Source organism: Eptesicus fuscus, chromosome 5, assembly GCF_027574615.1.
Source record: "Eptesicus fuscus isolate TK198812 chromosome 5, DD_ASM_mEF_20220401, whole genome shotgun sequence".
Lineage (NCBI taxonomy): Eukaryota > Metazoa > Chordata > Mammalia > Chiroptera > Vespertilionidae > Eptesicus > Eptesicus fuscus.
Genome location: NC_072477.1, coordinates 37,180,048 through 37,193,739, shown reverse-complemented (window position 1 = coordinate 37,193,739; position 13,692 = coordinate 37,180,048). Strand labels below are relative to the sequence as shown.

At 37.6% G+C, this 13,692-nt stretch overlaps 1 protein-coding gene across 2 annotated transcripts in view; it reads right to left on the bottom strand.

Moving 5' to 3' along the window:
* Positions 1 to 1,787: 1,787 nt before the first annotated feature.
* Positions 1,788 to 13,692, bottom strand: part of DLGAP5 (DLG associated protein 5) — a 40,529-nt gene continuing 28,624 nt past the window's right edge. The window contains exons 15-19 of one of the 2 annotated variants that reach the window (XM_008139234.3): positions 12,651 to 12,843; positions 9,048 to 9,108; positions 7,718 to 7,964; positions 6,327 to 6,376; positions 1,788 to 2,164 (exon numbers count right to left, since the gene is read on the bottom strand). In XM_008139234.3, coding sequence (XP_008137456.2) covers positions 2,024 to 2,164; positions 6,327 to 6,376; positions 7,718 to 7,964; positions 9,048 to 9,108; positions 12,651 to 12,843 — 692 coding nt within the window. In that variant the 3' untranslated portion in view covers positions 1,788 to 2,023. The remainder of the gene's footprint in view (positions 2,165 to 6,326; positions 6,377 to 7,717; positions 7,965 to 9,047; positions 9,109 to 12,650; positions 12,844 to 13,692) is intronic. The other variant, XM_054716050.1, reaches the window with a different exon arrangement.

Below are 13,692 nucleotides of genomic sequence, written 5' to 3'. Positions count from 1 at the left end.
CTGTTTATTTGTCATTTATCTGGGGCAGTCTTTTCTTGATAATGAACAATGGACTCAAGGGTAAAAGAAATATGTAGTGCCCTAACTGGTTTGGCTCAGTGAATAGAGTATCATCCTGCGGACTGAGGGGTCCCAGGTTCGATTCCGGTGAAGGGCATGTACCTTGGTTGCAGGCACATCCCCAGTTGTGGGTGTGTAGGAGGCAGGTGATCAATGTTTCTCTCTAATCGATGTTTCTAACTCTCTATCCCTCTCCCTTCCTCTCTGTAAAAAAATCAATAAAATATATTTAAAAAGAAAAAGAAATAGGTAGCCAAGGGGCTATGACATAATAGGTCCTCAATAAATGAAAATTCCCTTTTGATTTTGGAAAGGGTCTTGTTCTACCCAAGCAGTTTTCTTTCATTTAGTCTTTAAGGATTTTCCTAATACCTCATAATTCTGGAGTCCAAAAGCCCAAGTACACTCTTATCTAGTTGTAGGGGACACTGATAGCTGCCAACACAAAAATCCATTCCCGATGTCCTAATAATTGTGATTTTATTCAGGTATGATCCCAGATTCAGTAGGGAATCATTAGTTTAAGCCAATCCCCCACTCCCTCAGTCTTACTGCAGACAGACATGTGGCATTAGCTGGTCTAACTAGACCACAGGGAAGGACATAGCTCTGATTACCACTAGCAGCCACATTATGACCCCAAAGGACCCAGCCTCAGACATGTGCCAAGGACAACAGAATGTTGGACCTTGATGCCAACATTGAACTGTTAATTATAAAGTGCCTAGAATCACCCTGACAACTTGTGAAATACATTTCCTTATTGCTAAGCCAGTTTGAGTTCATTTTACTATTATATAGCAGCAAAAGCTTTCTAAACGATTCACTAGTACACCTTACTAAACTTACCACCATAGATTCTAAGTCTTGGGTTACTTTGCACCAACATCTTTTACATATTCATTCCTGAGCCCTTAGAAAACCCTAACTTTTATATATGCTACTTTGTTCTGCCTGTCTTGCTTGAATTGTTCAATTACAGGCTGTTAATGAATAAAAGCTATTTTCATCTTTTGCTAAGACTTTAGGCATTTAGAGAACATTCTTCTAAGTCAGCACCCCACACAGCTTCCCAATTGCTTGCATGGATTTAATAAATACTGTCTTTCCCACAAGCCTAATACCCTTCCTCTGACAACAAAACACCATGTGTTTTCTTGTTTGAAAACCCCTAATCTTGGGAGGGGAGGGGCAGTTTATCCATAAAGTTCTTGCTTATTGTTCAACTCATTGGAAGGCAAAAATAACTGGGCCTGGGTCTGGGTACAAGCTTTAGCTACTCTGAATCTTCTTGGTGCTCTGTTATTCTGACAGCCCTGCCTTCTACAAATCTATAGCTAAGATTTTTATAAAAGAGATTAAGTGATTGACATAATTTTCTTCAAAGGAAGAAGGCATTTCCTTCAAAGCCCGTCATTCATGTCAAGGGGAGAATGGGAAAGGCAGGAATTTAATGGGCACCTAGTTAACCATTTGAAACTGTAACATGTAAACTGACATCAGATGAGCCAGAAAGCTCATCCAAAGAAACTCAGTATACCCTGGAAAATCAATATGCAAAGCTGTTCAACATTGACAAATTTAAAGTTCAAACTAAAAATAAAGTATGAAAGGATACAAATATTTCTGTCAAAGTTTAGTATATTTTGATTAAGCTGAAGAGTACTCATAGGCTGAGTAAGTGTTCTTAGCTTTAAGCTTATACATCTTAAAGAAGAGAGGCAAGGCATGGTATATCTTTTATTCTGCATGGCTGTTGTACAAAATATCCCCACTTCCCTTAGAAACAGTATCATATCTAAAACACACTTGGATGAACACTGAGTATTAAAATATTACATGACACCATATAAATGGGTTGAGTAGAAGTGAACAAAAGTACAGTCTTCAACCTTTCGGTATTCTAAGAATATACCCCACAGCATTGATAATAAGAAGGAAAATGTTGGAATTATTTTTACATTCAGAGTTCTTCTGGTTGTTCCCCACTGAGGGCCCTTAGCGGTGAAAAGGTAATCAGGTTACCACCAAAGGAAATGTGTCTGGCATGTTCTCGACGTCTCCTCTCCACAGGAGTAAATGGATTACTGCAGTTTAGGTCCGTCTAGAGAATAAATTCAGAGAAGTCACTTAAGGAACCATTAAGAGTTTCACCAACTGACTTCAACATTGCAAGTTAATAGTAAATTAATAACATAAATAACATTTCCACATAACAATAAGTTAATAACATAATGATTGTGCAACTTTCCAGTAGATCTAATTTCAAATAGTTTTTCATTGAAAAGGTATATTAACAATACATGCCTAAAAGGGTGATTAGTAATATGCAAGTGCACTTCAGTAGCATCTGCATGATGAATACAATTGAGGCCATATCTTACATCATATGCAGATTTCACAAACCTACTATAACCATATAACAGCACTTAACAGGCCTTTTACTCGAAGGCCTATTTTTATATTTTTTTGTTAATCCTCATCCGAGGATATTTTTCCATTGATTTTTTAAAGAGAGAGGAAAGGAGAGAGACAGAGAGAAAAACATTCATGTGAGACACATCAATCACTTGACTCCTGCACACAGCCAGACGCCGGCCTAACCAGGGATGGGGATCGAGCCTGCAACCGAGGTATGTGCCCCTGACTGGAATCCAACCCAGGACCCTTCAGTCCACAGGCCAATGCTCTATTCACTGAGCGAAACCAGCTAAGGCTGGAGTAAGTAATAATTTTGGTCTAAAATAGATGAACATATAAAAACATTTAAATATAATTTCTAACATTTATGAAAATAGAAAAGAATTCACAAGGAGACAAAAGTATAAGGTACTAAGATTTACCAATAAGATAATGTATAATTATGAAACAATTTGAATCATATTATGAATATATCAGAACCATCTGGCTTATAAAGTTTCTGCTGAATTCCCTTGTACATAATAAGTTGTTTTTCTCTGTCTGCATTTAAGATTCTCTTTTTCCTTAACTTTTGCCATTTTAATTATAATATGTCTTGGTGTGGTTCTCTTTGGATTCATCTTATTTGGAATTCTCTAAGCTTCTTGGACCTGGATATGTTTTCTTTCCCAGATAAGACGTTTACAGCTATTATTTCTTCAAATAATTTTTCTGTTCCTCTCTTCTCCTTTTGGGACCCTTACAATGCAGATGTCATTCTGCTTGATGTTGTTCCAGAGGTTGCTGAAAGTGTCTTTACTTTTAAAAATTCCTTTTCATTTTACTGCTCTGTCTCATTGCTTTGTCTTTCAGCTTGTTGATTTGTGGTTAATTTTTATCCGGTCTCCTGTTGAGTCCCTCTAGTATATTTTTCATTTCAATTATAATTGCTGTTTGGCACTTTTTATCTCCTTGTGGAAGTTCTCACTGAATTAATCAATTCTTCTTGCAAGATTGGTGAGCATCTTTATGAAATTACTTTGAACTCTTTCTCAGGTAGGCTGCTCAGTTCTGTTTAATTAAGGTCCCTTACCCATTTGGCAGTGGGCACTGGAAAATTTCAAGGTAAGGCTGTAAACCAGAGTTGTCGACCCTGGCTACCCAGTAAAATCACTTGATGAAGGACCTACTACAGTTCATTGAAATAAAAATCTCTGGTGTAGGGCTGAAAAACAATGTTGTAAACACTGAGTAGGCAACAGAGCACTTTTTCATTTGTGCCACAGTGAATATAAATCAGCTCTGCCTATAGAGGAATTTATAGTCAATAAGGGAAATAGATTCCTAAAATGATAATAAGTTAAGAATATAATATATTCATATTATTCTCTTAAGAAGAGATTATATACACCAATAATGAACTCACAGAAAGAGAAAAAAAAAAAAATCCCATTTATCATTGCAATAAAAAAATTAGGATACCTAGGAATAAACACAACTAAGGAGGTAAAAGACCTGTACTTGGAAAACTACAGGACGTTGAAAAAAGAGATAGAGGAAGATATAAACAAGTGGAAGAATATACCATGTTCATGGATTGGTAGAATCAACATCACTAAAATGTCCATACTGTCCAAAGCAATCTATAGATTCAATACAATCCCCATTAAAATACCAATGGCATATTTCACAGATCTAGAACAAACTCTCCAAAAATTCATATGGAATAAAAAAAAGACCCCAAATAGTGACAGCAATCTTGAGAAAGAAGAACAAAGTTGGAGGGATCACAATACCAGCTATCAACTTATATTACAAAGCCACTGTTCTCAAAACTGCCTTGTACTGGCACAAGAACAGACATATAGACCAGTGGAATAGAACAGAGAACCCAGAAATTGACCCAAGACATTATGTTCAATTAATATTTGACAAATGAAGCAAGAGCATACAATGGAGTTAAGACAGTCTCTTCAGTAAATGGTGCTGGGAAAATTGGTCAAATACGTGCAAAAAAAAAATGAAACTAGACCACCAACTTACACCACATACAAAAATAAACTCAAAATAGATAAAAGACTTAAATGTAAGACGGGAAACCATAAAAATCTTGGAAGAATCCATAGGCAGCAAAATATCAGACATATCTTGCAGCAATATGGACAACGGAAACTAAGGAGAAAATAAGCAAATGGAACTACAACAAAATAAAAAGCTTCTGCACAGCAAAAGAAACCATCAACAAAACAACAAGAGAGCCCACTGAGTGGGAGAACATATTTGCCAATGTTATCTCCGATAAGGGTTTAATCTCCAAAATTTCCAGGGAACTCATACAACTTAACAAAAGTAAGATAAACAACCCAATCAAAAAATGGGCAACGGACCTAAACAGACACTTTTTGAAAGTGGACATACAGAAGGCCAAAAGGCACATGAAAACATGCTCAAAGTCACTAATCATCCAAGAGATACAAATCAAAACAATAATGAAGTACCGCCTCACACTTGTCAGAATGGTTATCATTAACAAATCAACAAACGACAACTGCTGGCGAGGATGTGGAGAAAAAGGAACCCTTTTATACTGCTAATGGGAATGAAGACTGGTGCAGCCACTGTGGAAAACAGTGGAGTTTCCTCAAAAATAAAAAAATGGAACTCTCATTTGACCCAGTAACCCCATTTCTAGGAATATATCCCAAGAAATCAGAAATACCAATCAGAAAGGATATATGCACTCCTATGTTCATAGCAGCACAATTTACAATAGCTAAGATTTGGAAACAGCCTAAGTGCCCATCAGCAGGTGAGTGGATTAAAAAAACTGTGGTACACCTACACAATGAAATACTACGCTGCTGTAATAAAGAAAGAACTCTTAACCATTTGTAACAGCACGGATGGACCTGGAGAGCATTATGCTAAGCAAAATAAGCCAGTTAGAGAAAGATAAGTATCACATGATCTCAGTCATTTGTGGAATATAATGAACATAAACTGATGAACAAAAATAGATTCAAAGACACAGAAGCATCGAACAGACCATCAAACCTCAGAAGGAAGGAAGGAGAAGGTGGAAGGAGGGTTAAGAGAGCAACCAAAAGACTTGTATGCATGGATATAAGCATAACCAATGGACACAGACAATAGGGGAGTGAGGGCCTGTGCTGGGGGGCAGGAACGGGCTGGGAGAGGTCAATGGGGAGAAAAGGAGACCCATGTAATACTTTCAACAATAAAGAATTTTTTTTTAAAAAAAGAAGAGATTAAATGTGTCCAATTGTATGCACCTGTGCCTATACATTAATTAACATGGAGAGGAGAGGTTTTATAGGAAGCCTTTTCACAGAAAGGCTAGTGTCTGTACTAGACTTAGAGGCAAGAGATCACCAAAAGTAAAGCCAATGGAGCTTTCAAATAAAATAGCTTCCAAATACAGTAATCTAAAAGGAATGGGATGAAAATAACCAATGACTGAAGGTAACACAGACATTATCTCCCCAAGTTCAGATGGGCAGAAATCTTGCATTACATTTTTCCTGTATCACTTAGAAATACCTGTCATAATCCAAGTCACATATTAGACATTAAAATATTCAATCAATCTGTCATAACAAATTTGACACATAAATCACATGGCAAAATAAATCTTCAGAGTTTAATACTAAAAATTACTATATTTTTAAAGTATATAAACATGAAAACTTTGTTTCCATTTTGGTAAAATTAGCAAATGGATGTCACAGTAAAGAAAACAATGAAAAGATGTAAACTTTGTACACAAATTAAAAAGTGAGTAATATTCTTTTATAAAACAAATCTAATACATAAAGACACTTTTCAAATTAAGTTGAAAAACTTACTGACTCAAGAAGATGGCATTCAGTAGTAAGACCTTTATTATCAAATAATACTGAAAAACAAAAAAGAATTATTTTTAACTTTTTAAATAATGTTCTTGCAGTTAGAAATAGAGCACTGAAAAATATGAAAAGTTCCATATTATCAAATGCTAAGACAAAAATATAGGTTATCTTATGTTATAAGGTTTTTAAAAATGTGTTTGACTTTCGCCCAGCCGGTGTGGCTCAATGGCTGAGCATTGACCCATGAACCAGGAGATCACTGTTCGAATCCTGGTCAGGGCACATGCCGATCAGTAGGGGATGTGCAGGAGGCAGCCAATCAATGATTCTCTCTCATCACTGATATTTCTCTCTCTCCCTTCCTCTCTCCAAAATCAGTAAAAACATATTTTTTAAAAATATGTTAGACTTTCTTAATAAAATTCTTATCCTTAATTTTAGTATTTTAAAGAGTCTTCTATAAACAAATCTCATGCTTGTAATAGTAAAGGTAGGTAAAAGATGCTAGAAGAAGAACATAGCTGGAGTGTATTAAATGCCTGGCCAAAGTAATGATGTTTTGCCTTAGGCCCCAGCCAAGACATCACCACAGAGTAGCAGATGTAAACAGTAGGTGAAACTGTCATATATTATAACAAGAATACAAGAGCCAGGATTATAAATGGCGGCGGAGAAAGTGGATACTACACAGACATGCTCCCAGGACCAAAAATACAAGAGCCGTTTCCTACTGCAGAACAATCACAACAAAGTAGGTAGGAATAAAAACATTAGGGAAGAAAAATAGGGCATTTTGAAGAAAGGCTTGAGGATGTATGTGCATTGAAAGGGGAACTAAAAAACACTTCAGGGAATTTTTCTAATTCTGAGTTTTCATAAATAATGAAGGATCCCAAAAAGTTAGGTCTAGCCCGGCCAGTGTGCTCAGTGGTTGAGCATCTACCTATGAACCAGGAGGTCATGATTCAATTCCCGGTGAGGACACATGCCCAGGTTGCAGGTTCGATCCCCAGTGGAAGGCATGTAAGAGGCAGCTGATCAATGATTCCCTTTCATCATTGATGTTCCTATCTCTCTCTTCTTCACCCTTCCTCTCTGACATCAAATATAAATATACTTTAAAAAAAAGTTAGGTCTAATGTAAAATGCTACTTATGTCCAATGTGGACTAGTATCTGCTGCTGATTTTTAACAGGTTTACCTCAGAAGGTTTGGGTGAAGAATGGGGCACTACAACACAAACTAATTCTCATAAAATATCGACTTTGTCCAATTTTTCAACCTTTATTCTTAGAAACTGGTACCCAGAGCTATTTACAATAATCTATGCATTAGTGCAATTTCATTTATTTAACAAAGCCTCATTAAATATATTAAAAAGACCTCACCTGACTGGAAAATTTTAGTATCTTCTTCCTGTGAGATGTTATGTTGTGATGGTATATCTTTTTCAGGGCTACTCATCAAAACATCTTGTGTTGTCATTGAAGAATTTAGTTCCATTCCTTCCACAACATCTGAAATTTCTTCTGTTTTGTTAGTGTTAATATCACATGCCACTTCACCAGTAAGTAGAGGCAAGCTCATTCTTTCACTGGGTAAACAATCCATCTCAAAGTTTATCTTACTTACAACCTGGAAATAAAAATGATTATTATATTTAATTATCAAACATTGAAACAATTATAAAAAATCATTTTGCTATTAAAAATAATAAAAACAGAAAGATAACATTCTGAGCACAGGCTAAAGAACACTGTAAATCCTACTATTCTTAAATAATGAGTTCAGATAATATTATAGCAGCGGTATGATTGAAGGGAAGTTTCTCACCAAGTATCTGTATTCACTTCAGAGACTGGCAAACATTTTCTGGGAAGTGCCAAATAGTACATCTTTTTAAGGCTTTTTGAGCCATAGGGTCTCTGCCACAACTATTCAACCCTATTCTATTGCAAAAGCAACCACATCCTATCTAATAATAGACAAATATGCAAATTGACCGCACCTTTGCTTCACCCAAGCCACGCCCACCAGCCAAGCCACGCCCACCAACCAATCAGGACGAATATGCAAATTACCCCAACAAAGATGGCGGCTAATTTGCATATCAAGACAGCATCGAAAGAAGCGAAGGGAAAAGCAGGTGGGCTGGAGGAGAAGGCGGGGCGGGCGACAAGGGCGGAGCGGAGGCGGGGCCGGGGGAGAAGGGAAACGAAGGCGGGCTGGAGGAGAAGGCGGGGCGGGTGACAAGGGCGGAGCGGAGGCGGGGTAGAGTGCAGCAGGAAATCCTATTGCAGGATTTTTCCTGCAATGGGAACGCTAGTAAAGACATAAACAAGTGCGGCTATGCTATAAGGAAACAATTTACAAAAATAATCTTGATGTGAGTTGGAAAATACAAAATGGCACTATGGTCTCAAAGAAGCTAAAGCAAGAACTATCATTTAACATTACTGATTTCATTTTATAAATGTGTTTTTACTGATTTCAGAAAGAGGAAGGGAGAGGGATAGAAACATCGATGAGAGAGAATCATTGATCAGCTGCCTCTTTTACACCCTCCACTGGGGATCGAGCCTGCAACCTGAGCCACACCGGCCAGGCCTGACTTTAGATTTTTAATGGAAATTTTGGGGGCTTTTTATGGAGTTACTATGTGTAATAGTATAAGTAAGTAACATGCTGGGCTGTCTAGTACACTAGAACAGGACTTACATGGTTTATTTCAATTAAATCCGGTAATCTAGGACACTGAGCATCTTCTACTATGCTGTTCCTGAAAAAAAGAAAAATATAGCATTGTACTCAGATAATCAAACATATTGCAAGCTTTTGTGTTTGAGACAATCCTTTATGGTCAAAGATGGCGCCTGGTTCAAGATCAGGCCTGATCCAAATAGATTAGTTTGGGACTATAGCTACTACAGGATGGTCTTACAACCCAAATGCATTCTTCCCCAGAAAGCTCATGAGCTTGTTTCCATGCTGGTCAGTTCACCAGCAACTCTCTGAACCTCATCAAAATCCAGAGCTACATACTAGAGAAAGGTTAGGAGAAAGCTGACTTCTGGGTGGTAAGGAGAAGGGGTAAAGTGACAACTCAATTATTGTATAGCTGGAGTTGGCTACATTTACTTGTTAGTTATAGAATACATAGTACATAATACTGAAGTTCTTAACTTGCAATTTTATTTAAAATATCTGTCTCAACCTCATGCAAGTTGTGGGGTTTTTTTTTTATATACTCAATTTTTCTAGTCTTCGACTTCATTTTGCCTTCATTGCAAGAAGTCATTTATTTGCAAGATACTTTCCGGACTATTTTTGGGAATTAAGCAAAAAATTTTTTAAAGAGTACCTGTACTAATCACTTAAATACAATTATGGATCTTCTTACAACAAGATAATAAACTACAGGACATACAAACAAAGTAATATAACTTGCATTTAAGAAATGACAATAAGTTGGTATTTTATAATCCATAGATTTCTAGAACATCTGAAATATTTTAGTCCCCACAAAGGCTAAATATACTTTGATTTATATCAAAAATTAACCTTTTGCACTCGGATGTCGAGATTAAAATTACTCTTTGAATGTATCAATAATTTGAAATATAAAAAAATCCAAATAAATAAGTTTGTATGAAAAGAAACTCCAGTTTTTTATTCTACTGCCGCGCTTTGTAAAATCTGGGGTATTTAAAAAATTAAATCCCGAGTAGAATAAAGGAATCGAGAAAAAAGCAAGCGAGTGCAAAGGGTTAAAAACTCTAAAACCTGCTCCATGACTGGCTCTTTCTGATAATCTGAAACCTCAGGAGAAGATATACTTCAAAAACCCTGTGGAGACAGCTTTGTAGCATTTTAGTCACATCTCTCAGGTGTGGAGTTTCCAGAACACAAACAGATCTCTTGACTTTTGTAAACACAGATTACAAAGTTAGAAGCAGCCATGCAGAGGCGCAGCCATACAGGACTGACCAGCCAGAACAAAGAGCTGTCAGTCTTAAGGAAAGAGAACAGAGAACTAAAGAAACTTCTAGCCATCCTGAAGGAATCACAAGTTGGTACCAAAGAAGCAGGCCGACCACACCTCGACCAGTGGGCATTACTTCCCGAACACAGTCAGTTCTCAGCATAGCAGTCAAGTGGTCAGTCCATCCTCCTCAGTGGCCTTCAGGGAAGGAGCACTCCCAGAGGCTCATACTGAAACCCCTTCACCAGCTTCCACGGCCTATCTTACAGAACTTCATTTGCCTCCTCTGGACTGGGGATTTTTTCTTTCAGACCATCCCTAAATAGCAGGGATTCAGGCCACATACTAGTACTCACCCCCAACAATTCAGGTCAGAGGGAGAGTAGAAGCCCATTAGAGAGGCTTCCTGGTTTCCAGCTACCAGCCCTGCAGACTCTACCAACAAAAGCAGATGGGATTAGCCAGGGGGAGAGAAGCATGGGCCACTCCCAGACAGATCACCTTCAAGGTCTGATCTACACATACTGCTGAAGGACAGACAGTAGCACCCAATATCCATTAGGCATGATGGCCTTAGAAAATGTGCCCCTGGCTGTTTTCATTCTGTACTTCCCATCAATCTTTACCATGTACACCAAGCATGTCAAATTTGCAACCCATGGGCCACATGCAGCCCACAACAAATATTTTTGCGGCTCAGCCAATATAACGGTATGCAAGAAAGTTTTAATAAAAATTTCGTAACTTAATTTTTACAATATCCTATTATACATAACCTATATATATATATAAGCCTAATATGCAAATTATCCCCTTGGAAGTTCGACTGAGAGACCAGGAGTTCAATCGCTCGCTATGACTTGTGCTGACCACCAGGGGGCAGCGCAGAATGAAGGAAGGCCCCAATAGGTCCTGATCGCCGGCCAGGTCTAGGGACCCTACCTGTGCACAAATTTTGTGCACTGAGCCTCTAGTTATTAATAACAAACTACAACGTTCGCTAATGACTAATTACTATAATCGTGTTGCATTCATTTCCCTTACGTGCCTTATGCACAGACACACCATTTCACTCCACTAATACTAGCAGCGAATATTTTAGCAGCCAATTGCCACGTCATTAATCTTGGACTGACTTGTTGGTGTGTGCAACAGGAAATAATTCGCTTTTGGAGAACAAGAAAAATAAATTTATTTGCGTTACACTTATTAATTTGTGCAGTTATTCAGTGTCTGGTAAGTTAATGTTCAAGAAAAAATATTAATTTTTATTAAAATATTCTATTATTTTATGTTAATGATTACTTATTTATTTCAGCCCTTTGTATTCAGCATGTTTCTATTGAAATAAACCTATGTTTCTATGAAAATTGAAGCTTTTGTTTTTTTTGTGGCCCACATAAACTTAATTTGGCCCATGTTAGCCTTTGAGTTTGACATGCTTAATGTACACTCTCCCTGAAAAGTGGTTAGGTTTTATGTAAGGCTAGCGCTTCAGGAAGATTACATTTCTCCCACAAGACATGTAGTTCTCTTATTTCCTACAACTTGAAACAAAGGTTATAGAAACATTTCTTGTCATCCTTGGGGGCAAGAGTAATATGCTCATCAACCATGTTTCAGTTCTACATTTCATTTTCTAGTTTTGGATATATTCTCCCATTGCCAATGTTAGCAAGCAACAATTCTGTTCCCTGCCCTAATTTGGTATACTTTTTTCTGTTTGCCCATCATTTCCTCTATGCCTAGTTATTATTAAATGTTTTATTTTCCTTTCTGTCTGATAATAGTTGGAGACAAGATGTTCAGCTGACTAAAATACATAGGTAATAAAAGAAAGAGGATGTGCTTTTTTAAAAAAATTCTAAAACCTACTCCATGAATTATTTAAGAACAACAACTTTTGCCCTGAACGATTTTTCTCAGTGGTTAGAGCGTTGGCCGACAGACCAAAGGGTAGAGGGTTCAATTCCCAGTCAAGGGCACATACCTTGGTTACAGCTTCCCGAGCCCCCGTACAAGCTCGCTCGAGAAGCAACCATCCATGTGTCTCTCTCATGTTGATGTGTCTCTGTTTCTCTTTCTTTCTCTCTCCCCACCCTCCTTCCTCCCCTTCTACTCTCTCTAGAAATCAATGGGAAAAAAAATATCCTCGGGTGAGGATTAAAAACAAAACAAAACAAAACAGTAACTTTCATTTGTTTCCCCTATTTCAAAGTAATATGGACATTGTGAAATTAAATTAAAAATATGTCTTGTATATTTTACCAGGTTAACAATCTGAAATAGTATTTAATGTCAGTATCTATTAAACTCTTAATAACACATTAAAGAACTACCTGTTTTCAGGAATATCTGAAAGCAAAGTCTTCTCATCAGCATGTTCCCTTCGGGTACTCTGAGGACCAGGATTGTCTGGTGACGCAGTTTGGCTTAGAAGGCCCAGATCAGCCCTGCCGCCAGACACAGCTTTGCTGACAGACATAGGTGTCCTAAGTCTTTGAGAAAGATGTTCAGAAGAGATAGAAAGTCCTAGAAGATGAGAGAAATCACCTCAATATCAAAAGTTCTTTCATTTACGTTTCATTATAACTAGAAAGGCAGTGAAAATTCTTCCAACTCCCCTACCAAGTACTCTCTTTCTCCTGTAAAATAATGTTTGTTAAAGTCAAATGCCCAGGACCTTCAGTTAAAGACAGTATTGAACACGCACATTACACTCTGCTTCATCTAGACATCCCACTACTGTAAGCAGAAAGAGATCAACTTAAAAGGCAGAATGCTACAAAGACCAAGGAAACTTAAAAAAAAGACAATAACCAGAAAATTTTGGAAGCTGAGGTGTAGATGGGTGAGTAGAACTTAGACTCAAGAAAAGAAATCCTAAGGAACTAGTCAGGAAGGATGAGAACCCAATTTATTCCACAGCATCCCTCAAAAAAGCTGGTGGCCTCAAGTTTCTCTGGAAGTGGAGATGAAGATGGAGCTAATACAAGATTGGTTCAAAGTCACTTCAAAGAACAACCAGAGCCTGGGTTTCTTTCCTCATTCTGCACAGCTGGGCAACTGTCACCATCCCCTCCCACCATCAATATCAGAATACTGGAGGCCTATTTTCCCAAAAAAGGAAACAGAGCATCTCTGGCTTAGGGATAACAGGTAAGGCTAAAAGATGCGTACGATATGGAAAACAAGGGGATTAAGTGAGCATTTGCAAATAAGCTGTTGAGACACTCAGGTTACTTCCCCACATGGTTGCTGAAAGACTGGCAGCCAGAATTATACCCTCCAGGCAACAGACTAAAAGAACGTTCTCTGGGGAATCTAGCCCAAGAGAAAAGACAAAAACAGTGATATGCAGGTTCCCAGCATGAGGGACAG